At 44.7% G+C, this 18,788-nt stretch overlaps 1 protein-coding gene across 16 annotated transcripts in view; it reads left to right on the top strand.

Annotated features, from left to right (window-relative positions):
* obscnb (obscurin, cytoskeletal calmodulin and titin-interacting RhoGEF b) overlaps nt 1-18,788 on the top strand; it is a 760,766-nt gene that overhangs the window by 144,226 nt on the left and 597,752 nt on the right. For all 16 annotated transcript variants that reach the window (XM_059639939.1, XM_059639947.1, XM_059639941.1 and 13 more), the window contains 2 exons: nt 6,762-6,915; nt 15,128-15,289. In XM_059639939.1, the coding sequence (XP_059495922.1) occupies nt 6,762-6,915; nt 15,128-15,289 (316 nt within the window). The remainder of the gene's footprint in view (nt 1-6,761; nt 6,916-15,127; nt 15,290-18,788) is intronic.

An 18,788-nucleotide genomic window follows, 5' to 3' on the forward strand; every position in this document is an offset into this window, starting at 1 on the left:
ATTTTGAAGCTGGTGAAGTCCACATTGATACCGTTGGGCTGCAGAGTTCCCAAGCGGAATATGAGTTGCTGTTCCTGCAACCTTCGGTTGGCATCATTGTGGCACTTCAGGAGGCCCATGATGGACATGTCATCTAAAGAATGGGAGGAGGAGTTGAAATGGTTCACGACTGGGAGGTGCAGTTGTTTGTTGCGAACTGAGCGGAGGTGTTCTGCAAAGCGTTCCCCAAGCCTCCGCTTGGTTTTCCCAATGTAGAGGAAGCCACACCGGGTACAATGGATACAGTATACCACATTGGCAGATGTGCAGGTGAACCTCTGCTTAATATGGAAAGTCATCTTGGGGCTTGGGATGGGGGTGAGGTAGGAGGTGTGGGGGCAAGTGTGGCACTTCCTGCGGTTGCAGGGGAAGGTGCTGGGTGTGGTGGGGTTGGAGGGCAGTGTGGAGCGAACAAGGGAGTCACGGAGAGAGTGGTCTCTCCGGAAAGCAGACAAGGGTGGGGATGGAAAAATGTCTTGGGTGGTGGGGTCGGATTGTAGATGGCGGAAGTGTTGGAGGATGATGCGTTGTATCCGGAGGTTGGTGGGGTGGTGTGTGAGAACGAGGGGGATCCTCTTAGGGCGGTTGTGGCGGTGGCGGGGTGTGAGGGATGTGTTTGCGGGAGATGCGGTCAAGGGCGTTCTTGACCACTGCGGGGGGGAAAGTTGCGGTCCTTGAAGAACTTGGACATCTGGGATGTGTGGGAGTGGAATGCCTCATCCTGGGAGCAGATGCAGAGGAGGCAGGAGGAATTGGGAATAGAGGATGGAATTTTTGCAGGAGGGTGGGTGGGAGGAGGTGTATTCTAGGTAGCTGTGGGAGTCGGTGGGCTTGAAATGGACATCAATTACAAGCTGGTTGCCTGAGATGGAGACTGAGAGATCCAGGAAGGTGAGGGATGAGTTGGAGATGGCCCAGGTAAATTTGAGGTTGGGGTGGAAGGTGTTGGTGAAGTGGATGAACTGTTCGAGCTCCTCTTGGGAGCAAGCCGATACAGTCATCAATGTAATGGAGGAAGAGGTGGGGTTTGGGGCCTGAGTAGGTGCGGAAGAGGGACTGTTCCACGTAACCTACAAAGAGGCAGGCATAGCTGGGGCCCCTGCGGGTGCCCATGGCCACCACCTTTGTCTGCAGGAAGTGGGAGGAATCGAAAGAGAAGTTGTTGAGGGTGAGGACAAGTTCGGCTAGGCGGATGAGGGTGTTGGTCGAGGGGTACTGGTTGGGCCTGCGGGGCAGGAAGAAGTGGAGGGCCTTGAGGCCACCTTCATGCGGAATACAGGTGTATAGGGACTGGACGTCCATTGTGAAAATGTGGTGTTGGGGGCCAGGGAATTGGAAGTTCTGGAGGAGGTGGAGGGTGTGGGTGGTGTCACGGACGTCGGTAGGGAGTTCCTGGACCAAAGGGGAGAAAATGGAGTTTCCAGATAGGTGGAGATGAGTTCGGGATTGAATCTCCTTGGTTTAACCTGCTCATTTCTTCCTCAAAGAATTCTAGCAGACTTGTCAGGCATGACCTCCCCTTGATGAAGCCATGCTGTTTTTGTCTTATTTTACCATGCACTTCCAAGTATTCAGAAATCTCATCCTTCATGATGGACTCTTAAATCTTACCCACAACCAAGGTTGGGCTAATCAGCCTTTAATTTTCAGTCTTTTGCCTTACCCCCTTTTTTTAAACAGGGTGTCACATTAGCAATTTTCCAGTCCTCCGGGAACCTCCTTGACTCTAGCAATTCCTGAAAGATCACCACTAATGCCTCCAATATCTGATTGGCGGTTGGAGTGCAGTTTGCATCGGCACTGTTACCGCTAGCAGAAGGAGGACCTGAGCAAGACACGCCCCCCCCACCCGAAATGGATTGAAGACAACCATTCAGCAGAGGGTAGTGATGATGCTGATTGGTGGTTAGTGTGTAGTTTTGCATTGGTGCAGCCATCACTACTAAAGCAGGGTTTGAAGAGGATGTGTTGTCAAGAGACTAGCTAGCTTCATAAGCCCTGTGTGGTGTGTTGCTTGTTGGATACTAGGGTTAGGGATTGTTCTGACTGTTACGAGCATGAGCATCCAGTTGGTGCTCTTTGGGTTGGAGCAAGCATTATAGGCCTGACTAGGAAAGATGGGCTGGTCAGGGATTATCAGAAGGTAGGGATTAAATTAAATTAAAGAGCAGATTCTTTAATCTCCTTATCACTTGGATAAACTACAGAATTGGACTGAAAGTTGGCAAATGGAGTTCAATGCAGATAAGTGTGAGGTGATTCACTTTGGGAAGAATAATAGGAAGGCAGAATACTGGGTCGATGGAAATATTCTTGATAGTGTAGATGTGCAGAGGGATCTTGGTGTCCATGTACATAGATCCCTGTAAGTTGCCACCCAGGTTGATAGTGCTGTTAAGAAGGCTTACAATGTGTAAGGTTTTATAGGTAGAGGGATTGAGTTCCGGAGCCGTGATGTCATGCTGCAAGTGTACAAAACGCTAGTGTGGCCTCATTTGGAATATTGCGTGCAGTTCTGGCCACCCCATTACAGGAAGGATGTGGAAGTATTGGAAAAGGTGCAGAGGAGATTTACCAGGATGTTGCCTGGTCTGGAGGGAACGCCTTATGAAGAAAGGCTGAGGGACTTGGGTCTGTTTTCATTGGAGAGAAGAAGACTAAGAGGGGATTTAATAGACACATATAAGATGATCAAAGGATTAGATAGGGTAGACAGTGAGAGTCTTTTTCCGAGGATGGTGACGTCAGCTTGTACGAGGGGGGCATAGCTCCAAATTGAGAGGTGATAGATTGAAGACAGATGTGAGAGGCAGGTTCTTTACTCAGAGAGTGGTAAGTTTGTGGAACGCCCTGCCTGCCAACTGAGTGGTGAACTGAGCCACATTAGGGGCATTTAAACAGTCCTTGGATAAGCATATGTAGGGGGATGGGCTTGGATTAGTTCACAGGTCAGCGCAACATTGAGGGCCGAAGGGCCTGTTCTGCGCTGTATTGTCCTATGTAGCAGATTTAAATCAAATGAAGAGAAATTACTTCTCTCAAAGGGTTGTGAATGTGTGGCATTCACTACTCCAGAATTTGTAGTTAGTAACAGGTTGACGGATTATGGAGAGTAGGCAGGAAAGTGAGTTGAAGCTGAGATGAGATCACCAATGATGTCTTGAATGGTGGAGTATTCTTGAGGGGCTGAATTGCTCCTAGTTCTTATGTTCTGATGACACAAAAACTTTGAGGCAAGTAGTGTTTTTTTTAATCATTTGTGGAATTTGGGCATCACTCACTGGAGAAGCTTTTATTGACCATCCCTAATAACAGATGGTAGTTAAGAATCAACCACATTGATGTCAGTCTAGATCCGGTAAGGATGGCAGATTGCCTTCCACAAAGGACAGTAGTGAATCACATGGTTTTTATGACAATTGACGGTAGTTCTCAACCCAAGATATTTCAGCAGTATTTATTTGGGGCATTTTCCCTTAAGCACAATCATCTTTAGCTGCTTCATTGTTGAATTTCTTCCCTCTGTCTGAAGTCAGAAATGGGAATTTTTGCTAATTACTCAGTTATTATTTTCAGCTCTATTCCAAACTCCTCAAATAATCAAGCAACCACTGTCCCTGCACAGCAAGAACTGGACTACTTTAAGTCTTTGGTTAATAGATAGTATGCAGCATCTGTGCCAAGCATATGCCACCTAATGACGACACCTAACAAATTAATATCAACAGGAGGTGTTTAGACATTTTCAACAGCATTCGTTTTGCTGAATCCAAACTTTCAACATGTTGGGGTCACCATTAAACTAAAACCTAACTGGAGCAATCAGTTAACTGGAGGGAACCTTGGTTCCTGTGGAGATGAAATCTTGTCTTCTCATTGAGTGTATCCTCCATTGTGTTTTAAAATCATAGAATCATTAAATTTTGCAGTATGAAAGGAGCCGCTCAACCCATTGTGCCTGTCTTGGCTTCCGATTGACCTACCCAGCTAGTCCCCTTCTCCGGCTCTATCTCTGTACTCGTCTAAATTTAATGTATTCCAAAAATATGTACAGCTCGCTTTTGAAACCTTGTATGGAATTTGTGTCCACAATCCCCCAGGCAATGTGATGTAGATCGTAATGACTCTCTGAGTAATGGAGTTTCTCCTCATCTCATCCCTTGCTGACAGTCTTGAAATTATGACTCTTAGTTAATGACATACCAGTAAAAATAGAGTGCAGTCCATTTAGTGTGAGTGCACTCACAGAGCTGGTAAGGAGGGAGTTCCATGATTTTGACTCAGAAGAAATGGCGATATATTTCCAAGTCAGGATACTCAGTGACTTAAAAAGGAATTTGCCAGTTGTGATATTCCCTCTCTGATGAAGGGTCTAGGCCCGAAACGTCAGCTTTTGTGCTCCTGAGCTGCTGCTGGGCCTGCTGTGTTCATCCAGCCTCACATTTTATTATCTTGGATTCTCCAGCATCTGCAGTTACCATTATCACTGTGATATTCCCTTGTTTCTTTTGCCATTGTTCTTCTTGACAGTAGTAGTTGTGGGTTCAGAAGGTGTTGTCCAGGAGGTCTTCATGAATTTATACAATGTATCTTGTCGATGATACATGTTACTGCTACTCTGTGTTGATGATGGAAGGAGTGAATACTTGAGGATGTGATACCAATCAAGTGGACTGCTTTGCTTTGGAATGTCAGCAGGCCAAAAAGCATCAGAGGAGCAGGAAAGCTGACGTTTTAGATTGAGACCCTTCTTCAGAAATGGGGGAGGGGAAGGGAATTCTGAAATAAATAAGGAGAGAGGGGGGAAGCGGATAGAAGATGGATAAAGGAGAAGATAGGTGGAGAGGAGATAGACAGGTCAAAGAGCCAGGGTTGGAGCCAGTGAAGGTGAATGTAGGTGGGGAGTTAGGGAGGAGATAGTTCGGTCCAGGGAGGAAGACAGGCCTCGACCTGAAGTGTCAGCTTTCCTCCTCTGATACTGCTCGACCTGCTTTGTCCATCAGCACTAGACTGTGTTATCTCAGATTCTCCAGCATCGGCAGTTCCTGCTATTTTTGCTTTGGAATGTGTCAAGTTCGTTGAGTGTTTAGATTAGATTAGATTCTCTACATTGTTGTAACAGGCCCTTTGGCCCAACAAGTCCACACTGCCCCTTGAAGCATCCCACCCAGACCCATTCCCCTATAACCCACACACCCCTGAACACTATGGACAATTTAGCATGGCTGATCCACCTAACCTGCACATCGTTGGACTGTGGGAGGAAACCGGAGCACCTGGAGGAAATCTACGCAGACACGAGGAGAATGTGCAAACTCCACACAGACAGTCGCCCGAGGCTGGAATTGAGCTCCGGTGCTGTGAGGCTGCAGTGCTAACCACTGAGCCACCGTGCTGCCCCGGTGTTGTTGGACCAGTACTCATTCATCTAAGTGGGGAGTATTCCATCACACTCCTGTGTTATGCCTTGTAGATGGTGTGCAGGCATTCAGGAGAGCACGTTACTTGTAGCAGGATTTCTAACCTCTGATCGGCTCTTGTAGTTACAAGAGTAGTATTTATGTGACTAGTCATATTGTCTTATTCATTAGGTTTGAGATGAAAAGGGTCCATAAGAAGCCATTTGTAGGATTGGCTTCCAAACTTTCCAGTAGGTATCACTGGAACTCTCGGAGAGGTAAGTCTGCCAGGATCCAGGAGCAGGAGTGTAGCTTGAGGTAGCTTTGATCACCATTGACTGCAGTGTTGCTAGGGTTGCTTGATGTTCCAATTAGTCAAAGGGGGCCTTAATATCAGAGGCAGTTATTGTCACTTTGCTTCCTGAGTTTAGTTCTTTTGCCCATGTTTGCATGAAAACACTAATGAGATCAGGAGCTAAGGTTCTCTGTTAGAATTCAAAAGGAGTGGCAATAAGCCAGCTATTGTTGACAAAGTGCCACTTGATGGCAGTGTCGATGGCTCCTTCCATTTGCTGATGTATGAGAATAGACTGAAAATAGTGGAAATAGCTAAATTGGATTTGTCCTGCTTTTTTTTCTTAGTCAGAGCATATCTTCCATGTGACAACTCATTTTCTGAGTAGATAGCAGTCTTGTAGCTGTACTAGAACTTCTTATTTAGGAGTGCAAGTAACTTCTAAACACAGGTCTCTGGTACTATTGCCGTTACATTGCCAACATCTGTTGCCTTGACAGTATTAAGTGCTTTCAGCTGTTTTCTGGATATTGCACTGAGTAAATCAATTTGGCTGAAGGTGATACTTTCTACTGAAATTACACTTGTTGGCATTAGCCAATAGTGTTTTCACATTCTGTACCCCATAATTTCTGGCATTATTGCTTCATTTCTACTCTGCAGAGGCCTCAAATTTTATTCTTCACATATACTAATATTTTGGATGTGAGTTGCTCGCTGAGCTGGAAGGTTAGTTTTCAGACGTTTCATCACCATTCTAGGTAACATCATCAGTGAGCCTCCGACGAAGTGCTAATATTTTTTGTTAATCGATCATTTTTTGTTTTATTTGTGATTTCTGGTATTTCCATATTTTCTTCCCTAAAGAAATTAAATCTGACAGTCAAAATATCTTTGAATTTATCTTGTCATTGAGAGTTAAGTTTTTGATTATTTTCCTTACCCCACTAGGAATCTTAAATAGCTCCTGGAAATTATAGCGGTATATCTGTGTCATTCATACCTCATGGTTGTGCTATGTTCTACAGGATTATGTAGAGATTAAGCCAGGGAAAGGATATAGCATTATATCGAAAGGACGGCAAAGGAGCCTTATCATTCACCATTGTGGAAATGAACACCAAGCACAATACACATGTGATGCAGTGGATTGCAAGTCGACAGCTATGCTTACGGTCCATGGTATGTGATTAGTTATTATTATACCATGATTTTTGTTTTGTTAAGCTCCCTACAAACAACAGTGACCACAGTTCAGGATGTATTTCATTGGGTGCAAAGTTCTTTGGGTGGTCTCGTGGTGATTAAAAAAGCTACATAAATGTAGATTTTATATTTTTGTCCATTTGATTCTTATTGAAATGCAAGATTATTATAGCTAAACATTTGTTACATCATTTTGCATTACAGTATTCTCTCTCAAAGTTCATGCATTAAGTTGGAAATACATTGAAATGTGTTTTCAAATAAAATTCTGATCTGGGATGGCACAGCAGCACAGTGATTGGCACTGCTGTCTCAGTGCCAGGGATCCGGGTTCGATTCTAACCTTGGGCAACTGCCTGTAAAGTTTGCACGTCCTTCCTATGGTTGCTTTGATTTGCTCCTGCAGTCCAAGATGTGCAGGTTAGATGAATTGGCTATGCTAAATTGTACCATAGTGTCTAGGCATGTGCAGGCCGAGGGATGAGAGTAAATGCGGGGTTACTGGTATGAGTTTATCTGGGTGGGATGCTCTTTGAAGGGTCACTACAGGCTCGGTAGGCTGAATAACCTGTCTTTTCACTCGAAATTCTATGATTCTAAAGTGAACCTTGCATGAAGATAAGACTAAAGGGAGTGAGACATGAGAGCAAACCAAAGAAATTGATTGTTTTTAGCTATACAGAATCTGCTATAAATATAGGTAAAGTTGCACTGCCCCATAAGGCCATAGGACTGTTTCATCATTGGAAATAGAGGACTGATGGTGATTTAATCTGAGGGTCACCATACCTCGGCTGAGGGGGTGAGATTAAGAAGATGGGACTTCCATGGTGACCTCAGCCAATTTAGGAATTGAACTCATGCTGTTGGCATGGCTGTACATTCCCAAATCTCAGTTGTTGAGCGAAATATGTTAGCCGGCCCCTACAACTAATGTGTCATACGTGAAATAGACGATAAAGGTCTTGTGTTTACTTTAAACACATGGGCAGAACTTCACAGGGAGCAAGCCTTGGCAATGATGGTGCCACATGTTGTGCATTGGCATAGAAAGTGGGAATAAGGTGAAAAGATGAAAGAACTGGTGGAGCATACAACCAGAGTGGTATATCGATATTTGTATTTATATTGCTGGAAGAATGGGTTTGTTGGAGACTTGAATTTGTAATTTATAATAGGATCAGCCTCTACATTTTCTTTTGTTGAAGATAATCAAATTGAGATAACTGTAGTATTATGGGGCATTGCAGGACTTTCCTGGGTACATAGTGTTCTCATCTGTATGCATGTGCAAGTTTAGTGAGTGGTGAGTTATTGTGTGTCGATATTTTTCTAAAGTGTGTGCATTTAGCATTTAACTTTTTTTACTTGGCTAAGAATTTAATTAAGGTAAGAAAATGAAGTAAATTTCTCCCAAGCTTAGTAAGGTTAAACCAGATCTTGTAGGGATTCTGGTCTGTAATCAGTAATCTGCTGATTTTTAGGTGGTTCGAATCACCCCTAGATCCCTGGACTTACTTTAGGAATATCAAGTGAAGAAGGCAGTAGGCAGGTGTTTCATGGCAAAGAATCTCAGTGTTAGCTTAATTTCTTGTGATATACTCACCCTTGCATTTAAAAAGGAAAGTAATATACAGGGAAATAAAACAAAAGTGAATAAAAATACAAGTGTTAAAAAGGCAAATTCAAAACGGTGAAACTGACTATCAGTTATTAGCTTAATACAGGCTAATTTCTATTAGAAACTAAACAGTAGCTTCAAACACAGACATTTTAATCAGACTTGCTGAGTTCGAGGTTCCCTGCACTGTCACCAGCCAACCTTCCCCTCCCTGCTAGCTAGGTTGGATACTTTTGGGCCTTGAGGAAACAGGCTCACCACTGGGAAAAGTGATAATGGGAACTGCAGATGCTGGAGAATCCAAGATGATAAAGTGTGAAGCTGGATGAACACAGCAGGCCAAGCAGCATCTCTGGAGCACAAAAGCTGACGTTTCGGGCCTAGACCCTTCATCAGATGAAGGGTCTAGGCCCGAAACGTCAGCTTTTGTGCTCCTGAGATGCTGCTTGGCCTGCTGTGTTCATCCAGCTTCACACTTTATCACCACTGGGAAAACACCATTTTGAAATACAGCTGGCTGTTTCCACTTGCTGTAGTCAGTGCTTTACTGAAGATTTCAGACGGTGTTCAGTCTGGTTTGAGAACTTGGGTTTTATTACTTTGTAGTGGTTTTCTTTTGCATCAGTTTTCACCTCAGGATTTGCCTGGAGTCTTGTCAAACATGTTGGTGGTTTTCGGAGGTCATTAAATTTGCTGATCGTGGTCGGTTGCCGTTGGTTCTCCTGGTAAGGAATAGCCCTAGGAATAGGAGTACGTCGGTAAGTTTCAGGGAGAAAGCTGTGCAGATAGTTCTCGGGGAGAGTAGCTGCCTGGGATCCCTCTTCTGTTGGTGGCTGCGGGGATGGCTCTCTCTCTTTCCCAGATCAGGGCGAGCAGTTATACAGACATAGTAGGAACAACTGATGCTGGAGTCAAGTGTGGAGGAACACAGCAGGCCAGGCAGCATCAGAGGAGCAGGAAAGCTGATGTTTCGGGTCGGGACCCTTCTTCAGAAAAAGAAGAAAATTAATTAATTGAAGTTGAATGCCTTTGGACGACCACTGAAGTGTCCAAGATGTCCGAAGTTGTTGCCTTAGACGCTCATTATTCCTTTAAGGCTAAGGTGTGAATAGGATCTCTGACTGAACCATGGCTCCAGATAGCTATCCCCGTGATTGTGTATTCTAGAGCAAGTGCCCAGCTGCCTTTCTTTTTGTTTTAAAAGTTCTGTTAAAAATCCAGGGTTTTGATCCAGTGTTCTAAATAACAGGGATTTTTGCGCTCCTCTACACTCTGCTGGAGAGTAGCTGATTAGTTAATTAGATAAACTAGTTTAGTCTTAGTTCTTCAGAGATAGCAAGAACTGCAGAGGGTGGAGCCAAAGACAAGACAGTATGGAGCTGGAGGAACATAGCAGGCCAGACAGCATCAGAAGAACCTGAAAGTTCTCTTCAGACTAGGGAGGGGGAAGGGAGCTGGGAAATAAATAGAGAGAGGAGGGGTGGGGCTGGGGAAGGTAGGTGGGATGGTGACAGGTGAGTGCAGGTGGGTGAGTATGGGTGGGCGATGGCCTAGTGGTATTATCGCTAGACTATTATTCCACAACCAAGCTGATGTTTTGGGGAAACTCGGATAACAAGGTGTAGAGCTGGATGAACACAGCAGGCCAAGCAGCATTTGAGGAGCAGGAAAGCTGATGTATCGGGGCTAGCTCCTTCGAATCCCACCACGGCAAATGGTGGAACTGGAATTAAAATCACCATGGAATCATTGCCGATTGTCAGAAAAACCCAACTGGTTCGCTGATGTCCTTCAGGGGAGGAAGTCTGCCACTATCACCTGGTCTGGCCTACATATGACTCCAGACCCACAGCAATGTTATTGACTCTCTGCTGCCCTCTGAAATAGCCTGACAAGCCACAAAGATGTACCAATCATTGTAAAGACTCAAAAAAATGAAACTGAACAGATCAGCTGGCATCGACCTAGGCACCAGAAAAGACAATGACAGAAACAGCCCTGTTGACCATTGCAGAGTCCTCCTCAATCCATCTAGATGGACAAGGGCAACAGATATATGGGAACACCACCTCCTCCAAGTTCCCCTCTCAATCACTCACCATCCTGTCTTGGAAATATATCACCGTTCCTTCACTGTCACTGGGTCAAATTCCTGTAATTCCCTGCCTAATAACATTGTGGGTCAACCCACAGCAGGAGAACTGCAGCGGTTCAAGAAGGCAGCTCACCATCACTTTCTCAAGAACACCTAGGGATGGGCAAGAAATGCTGGCCAGCCGACGACTCCCATACCCCACAAATGAATAGAGAGAAAATAAAGGTAGGGAGTGGCAGATAGGTGAGAGAGAAGATGGACAGGTTGTGTCAGGTCAAGGATGCAGGGATGAGAGGGAGGCTTGGACGTGGGATGAGGCTGGCGGTGGGGAGGTTTTAAAACTGGTGAATGGCTAGCTCTCACAGTCTTCCCAAAGATAACAGTGTGGAGCTGGAGGAGCATAGTAGGCCAGGCAGCGTCGGAGGAGCAGGAAAGTTGACGTTTCAGGTCGGGACTCTTCTTCAGAGAATTGCCTTCTCTAGGTTTTCGAGAAAGAACCATCTAAATCAGAGATACCTAAGGCACAACTAGTTAGAATTCTTGACAGAATATTCAACAGAGCAGGCATGCCTAATAGCACATTCGACAGAGAAGGCACAGAACATTCCAGAAGACACGTAACCTGGCTGTAACTTTGAGAGACTAAATTTTCTTTTTAGTTTTATTTTATGTGAAATTTAGTCCGCCTCCCCCTCTCTCCCTATTTATTTCAGAATCCTCGCTCCAGCCCCCTTTTCTGATGAAGGGTCTAGGCCCGAAACATCAGCTTTTGTGCTCCTGAGATGCTGCTTGGCCTGCTGTGTTCATCCAGCCCTAAACTTTGTTATCTTGGATTCTCCAGCATCTGCAGTTCCCATTATCTGAGCATTTGAATCTTGTTTTATTCAGGAATAATTAGTTGTTAGAAGGGGGTTATTTAGTTTGTTAATAATTTAGTTGGTTTGTTCACTGTTAGAGTTAGATGAATAAATTGTTTCTTGTTGACCACTTTGCAGAACACCTCCGCTTGGTTTGCAATAAACAACTACACCTCCCAGTTGCGAACCATTTTAACTCCCCCTCCCATTCTTTAGACAACATGTCCATCATGGGCCTCCGACAGTGCCACAATGATCCCACCCGAAGGTTGCAGGAATAGCAACTCATATTCTGCTTGGGAGCCCAGTGGTATCAATGGTATCAATGTGGATTTCACCAGCTTCAAAATCTCCCCCTCCCCCACCGCATCCCAAAACCAGCCCAGTTCGTCCCCTCCCCCCACTGCATCCCAAAACCAGCCCAGCCTGTCTCTGCCTCCCTAACCTGTTCTTCCTCTCATCCATCCCTTCCTCCCACCTCAAGCGACACCTCCATTTCCTACCTACAAACCTCACCCCACCTCCTTGACCTGTCCATCTCTTCTGGACTGACCTATCCCCTCCCTCATCTTGGATTCTCCAGCATCTGCAGTTCCCATTATCCCTAAATTGGAGAGACCTCTGAATTTCCTGTTTATATCTGTTAGCCTAAGCTCCCTGATTGGCGCAGGTTAGCAACCCTCACCAAGGATTGCATGGTCAATGAGATCCACCTGAGTCAGGGAGGGTCTCAGAGAACTGGAAAATCGCTTACTTGACACCCCTACTTAAAAAGGGAGTAAGGCAAAAGATGGAAAATTACAGGTCAATTAGACTAACCTCGGTCGTGGGGTAGATGTTGGAATCCGTTGTAAAGGATGAGATTTCTGAATATTTGGAAATGTACAGTAAAATAGGGCAAAGTCAGCATGGTTTCATCACGAGGAGGTCATGCCTGAGAAATCTGCTAGAATTCTTTGAGGAAGTAACAAGCAGTGTAGACCAAGGAGAGCCAATGGATGTTGTCTACCTGGACTTCAAGAAGGCCTTTGACAAGGTGCTGCACAGGAGGCTGCTGAATAAGGTAAGGGCCCATGGTGTTAGAGGCAAGGTGGTAGCATGGATAGAAGAGTGGCTATCTGGCAGAAGGCAGATAGTGGTGATGAAAGGTCTTTCTCAGGATGGCAGCTGGTGACAAGTGGTGTCCTCCAAGGCTCAGTGTTGGGACTACAACTTTTCACTTTGTACATTAATGATCTTGATGAAGGAACTGTAGGCATCTGGCTAAGTTTGCAGATGATACAAAGATAGGTGGAGGGACAGGTAGTATTGAGGAGGCGGGGAGGCTGCAGAAGGATTTGAACAGGTTAGGAGAGTGGGCAAAAAAGTGGCAGATGGAGTACAGTGTGGGCAAGTGTGAGGTCATGCACTTTGGTAAGAAGAATAAAAGCATGGACTATTTTCTAAATGGGGAGAAAATTCAGAATCTGAAGTGCAAAGAGACTTGGGAGTTTTAGCCCAGGATTCTCTCAAGGTAAACTTGCAGGTTGAGTCAGTAGTTAGGAAGGCAAATGCAATGTTGGCATTTATTTTGAGAAGACTTAAATATAAAAGCAGGGATGTACTACTGAGGCTTTATAAGGCTCTGGTCAGGCCACATTTGGAGTATTGTGTGCAGTTTTGGGCCCCATATCTTAGGAAGGATGTACTGGCCTTGGAGCGGGTTCAGACGAGGTTCATGAGAATGGTTCCAAGAATTGAAAGCATAACATATGAGGAATGTTTGAGGACTCTGGGACTATACTCATTGGCATTTAGAAGGATGAGGGGGGATCTAATTGAAACTTACAGATTACTGAATGGCCTGGACAGAGTGGATGTTGGGAAGATGCTTCCTTTGGTATGAGAGTCTAGGACCTGAGGGCACAGCCTCAGAGTAAAGGGAAGACCTTTTTAGAACGGCGATAAGGAGAAACTTCTTCAGCCAGTGAGTGGTGAATCTATGGAATTCACTACCACAGAAGGCTGTGGATGCCAAGTCATTGAGTACACTTAAGACTGAGATAGATAGGTTCTTGATTATCATGGGGATCAAGGGTTACAGGGAGAAAGTGGGAAAATGGGGTTGAGGAACTTATCAGCCATGATTGAATGGAGGAGCAGACCCAATGGGCCGAATGGCCTAATTTCTGCTCCTATGCCTTATGGCCTTAAATGTTCTTATCCTGCTGCTGTGTAGACCTTGCTTACAAATCAAGAGGATGGCATTGTGAATATAACATTGTAGAATTTAGCATTTGTTTTGTGTTTGATTCAGAATCAACTGTGCTAAACCTAACTAAGGGTAATTAAAAATGAATGAGGGCGGAAAAAATGGGCAGACGTTTGGCAGAAAAGATGGTTGTTGAACAGTGACACATGTTTCAGGAAGTATTTCTTGACTCCCCCCACTGCATCCCAAAACCAGCTCAGCCTGTCTCTGCCTCCCTAACCTGTTCTTCCTCTCACCCATCCCTTCCTCCCACCTCAAGCCGCACCTCCATTTCCTACCTACCACCTCTTCCTGCCTCCTTGACCTGTTCGTCTTCCCTGGACTGACCTATCCCCTCCCTACCTCCTCACCTATACTTTCCTCTCTACCTATCTTCTTTTCTCTCCATCTTCGGTCCGCCTCCCCCTCTCTGCCTGTTTATTCCAGTTCCCTCTCCCCATCGCCCTCTCTGATGAAGGGTCTAGGCCCGAAACATCAGCTTTTGTGCCCCTGAGATGCTGCTTGGCCTGCTGTGTTCATCCAGCTCCACACTTTGTTATCTTGGATAAAAGGGAACCACTGTTTGTGGCATATTTACATTACCAAAAAGCTTTTCATAAGGTACCACTTGTTAGGCTACTGTATAAGAGTCCATGGTGTGGGGATAATATCTTAACATCGATATAAGATTGTCTAACTAGTAGAACATAGAGATTAAGGATAAGGGGGCATTTTCAGGATAGCAACCTGCAAGTGGTTGGGTGCCACATGGATCGGGGTGGGATTACAATATTTACAGTTATATTAATGACTTGGATGAGGTAAATTAATGTCCAATCACCAAGTAACATCAGTGTGTACTATATTGCCAGATGCATTGCAGTAATACATCAAAGCTGCTTAGACAGCACCTTCCAAACCCTTGACCACCATTTTCCAGAAGTACTAGAACATTCGATGCATGGGGACACCATCACCTGAAAGCTCCTCTCCAAGCCATTCACCCACCTGACTTGAAAATATATTGCGATCCTTAAGTGTTGCTGGGTAAAAATTTTGGAGTTTCTTCCCTAATAACGTTGTGGGTGTACTTACACCAATCTGATTGCAGTGGTCCAGGAAGTTCAACTTCACCACCTTCTTTAGATCAGTTTGGGATATAAATAAATGCTAGCCTTGCCAGTAGACCCCACATCCCCGAGTGAATTTTAAAAATGCAGTGAATTTACAATGAAATAGTGCCTTCCATGACTTAAAGTTGTTTCAGAGTGATTCATATTTACAGTTACTTCACCAGTGCTGCTGTTGAGACAAATACATGCATTCAGAAATATGCATTCTTTCAAATAGATGTTGTTTTGACTTTTTGATTCTTTGTTTTTTAGCTCGTGACATCAAAATAATCAGGCCATTGGAAGATCTCGAAGTTTTTGAACAGGAGAGTGCTGCCTTCTTATGTGAAATTTCACATGATGAAGTTGATTTTCAGTGGTTTAAGAATGGCATAATAATCAGGGCTGGTGACAATATAAAAATTCGTCAGGAAGGTAGGTTTTTTATTATTATTTTATTTGATTTGATAAATAATTTTAATGTGAATTTTGCATGAATTAGGATATGCTACTATCCAAATTAACATTTCGCAGAATAAAGTTCAGAGGGAATTGAGAGATATGAGAGGGGAAGCAATGGCCTTCTGGTATTATCACTGGACTTTTAATCCAGAGACCCAGGTAATGTTCTGGGGATCCAGGTTTGAAACCCACTTCAGCAGATATTGGAATTTGAATTCATTAGAAGCCTGGGATTTAGAGTCTGATGATGACCATGAATCCATGGTCGATAGTCAGGAAAACCCCATCTGGTTCACTAATGCCCTTTTAGGAAAGGAAACTGCCATTCTTATCTGAGATAGTAGGAACTGCCAATGTTGGAGAATCTGGAATAACAAGGTATAGAGCTGGATGAATACAGCAGGCCAAGCAGCATCAGAGGAGCAGAAAAGCTGACGTTTTGGGTCTAGATCCTTCTTCAGAAAATATTCTGCCATTCTTACCTGATCTGGACGACAATGTGTTCGGAATAATTGGTGGCCAGTAATACTCACATCCAATCATCAATAAAGCAACAGCAAAACATAAATAAAATGGAAACTGGCACAATTATCCTTTGCGGGGAGGAAAAAGATAGAGAGAAGCTATGGTTGCAGCTTTCAAAATAATTTGGGCAGAGGAAATAAGGAGAAAATGGTCCTACCTATGAAAGGATTAAGACCTCAAGGACGCAGATTGCTTGAATGAATATGGCTCTAACTATACTGAAGAAGTACAATATCATCCAGGGTAAAGCAGCCTGCTTGCGTGGCACGTCGTCTATCACCTTTGTAATTCACCTGCATTTTATTGAGGAATCGGGGTCACAATTTCAAACTGCATAGCCAGAATCTGACTCGGGTGGCCTTTTCCAGGCTGGTCCATCAAACCATGTCCCAGTCAGGCAGTGGGAAGGCCGGGGAAAGCTCTGCTCAGTTAGAGCTGCTAGCCAAGCAGAAACTGGCAGTCTTGTGACTCTCAGTGCCACAGAGGAAGCTGTGGCTGGTGGCAGAAGAGCAGCTCTGGAGCCACAGGATCATGCAGGACTCAGAACAAGTGTAAATGTTGTTTGGGGGAAGGCCTCAAAGGGAGGTTAGAGTAGCAGCGTTAAAAACATGGACAAGAGATGACCTCTCAGCAGGCACACCCCTTTCAGATGTCCAGTGAATTGATCATGTATGAGCATTGATTACCATTGATTGGAGTCCTTCCACAATTAGGAGGACCAGGACAGGAAATATGTGGGAATACCTCCACTTAGGTCAAACGACTCCTACTTGGAATTATATCACTTGGAATTCATCATCGCTGAATCAGACCTCTGGTTTGAATTTAAGACCATCAGACATAGGAGCAGAAATTAGGCCATTCGGCCCATTGGGTCTGCTCCTCCATTCAATCATGGCTGATAAGTTCCTCAACCCCATTCTCCTGCTTTGTCACTGTAATGCTTGATCCCCTTGATAATCAAGAACCAATCTACCTCAGTCTCAAATGTACTCAATGACTTGGCCTCCACAGCCTTTTGCGGCAGTGAATTCCAATCTCTGGCTGAAGAAGTTTCTCCCATCTCCGTTCAAAAATTCTTTTTACTCTAAGGCTGTGCCCTCAGGACTGAGACTCTCCTGCTAATGGAAGCATCTTCCCAACTTCCATTTTGCCCAGGCTATTTAGTATTCTGAAAGTTTCAATTAGATCCCTCCTCATCCTTCTAAATGCCAATGAGTATAGTCCCAGAGTCCTCAAACGTTCCTCAGATGTTACGCTTTCAATTCCTGGGACCATTCTTGTCAACCTCCTCTGAACCCGCTCCAAGGCTATACATCCTTCCTGAGATATGGGGCCCAAAACTGCACACAATACTCCAAATGTGGCCTGACCAGAGCCTTATAAAGCCTCAATAGTACATCCCTGCTTTGATTTCGAGTCTTCTCAAAATAAATGCCAACATTGCATTTGCCTTCCTAACTACTGACTCAATCTGCAAGTTTACCTTGAGAGAATCCTGGATTAGTATTCCCAAGTCTCTTTGCACTTCAGACTTCTGAATTTTCTCCCCATTTAGAAAATAGTCCATGCTTTTATTCTTCTTCCCAAAGTGCATGACCTCACACTTTTCCACATTGTACTCCGTCTGTCATTCCCTTCTGTTCCAATATTGATGCCAATGCCCCATGAAAAGGATCCCCTTTTCCACACAACTCTTTTAGACACGTGTTTGCTTCCCTTATTCTCATCTCTGTACGTCAATTAGCATGTGGCTCAGGCAATATTCCAGAGATTATAACCTTTGAGGACCTGTTCTTTAATTTGGTTCGAAGGGTCCTGATAATCTCTGAACAGGTCCTCTTTCCTTGCCTTGCCTATGTTGTTTGTTCCGACATTGACCACAACAACTGGATCATCCCCCTCCCACTCCAATATACTTACCAGCCGGTCGGAGATATCCATTACCTTGGCACCAGGCAGGCAACACACTATGCGGGACTCTCGATCCTGCTTACAAAGGTTACTACCTACAAAGGATACTAATTATAGAATCTCCTACAACTACCACCTGTCTTTTTGCATCCCCTCTTGAATGGCTTCCTGTACCACAGTGCAGTGGTCAGTTGGGTCATCCTCCCTGCAGCTCTTTTCCTCATCCACACGGGGAGCAAGTTCCTGTACCAGGACAAGGTCAAGAGCTGAGGCTCCTCTGTTCCTGACTGTGTGAGCCTTCTACCTGCCTTGCTTACAGTCACACCCTGTCCCTGGCCGCTGACCAAATTTGAATTACTTAATCTACCAGGTGTGACTGCCTCCTGAAACAAATCGTCCAGGTACTTTTCCCTCTCCTGGGTGTGCGACAGTGTTTGAAGCGCCGCTTCCAGCTCATCAACTCTGAGCTGAAGTTCCTTGGGCAACGAACACTTTCTGCAGATGTGGTCACTGCTGTTTGCAATGGGATCAGCCAGCTCTCACAGTTACAACACATCACCTGTCCAGCCATTTCTACTTAGTTATTTACTTTGTTAATTTATTATAATGAGTTAATTAAATTTGTTGATAAGGAAAAGAAAGACTTACCTTTCCTTACTGATGCTCCACCGTTTTTTTTTGGTTAGAAGCGGAGGATGGGTGGGAGACACTACACGTGTAGTGTTTTGGGTTCGGCCAATGCCCGAATGTAATAGTTCACGTACTGTCTCATGCTCTCACCATTCCCGCCGCTCGAAACAAGTAGGCCGCTGACTCAAAGTAAGTTTTTATAGGAAAAAGCTTACCTTCCCAGTTGTCTCCTGGCTCCCACTCTCACCACTCCCGCCACTCGAAACAAGTGCTGATTCACGAGGTAGGCTTTCATATGAAAAAAGCTTACCTACCTGGCTGCCCCCTGGCTCGCGCTCTCACCACTCCCGCCGCTCGAAACAAGTTAATAAAGACTTGGTGTATTCTCCATGGCAGCAGCTCG

This window comes from Stegostoma tigrinum, chromosome 2 (assembly GCF_030684315.1).
Source record: "Stegostoma tigrinum isolate sSteTig4 chromosome 2, sSteTig4.hap1, whole genome shotgun sequence".
NCBI classification, from domain to species: domain Eukaryota; kingdom Metazoa; phylum Chordata; class Chondrichthyes; order Orectolobiformes; family Stegostomatidae; genus Stegostoma; species Stegostoma tigrinum.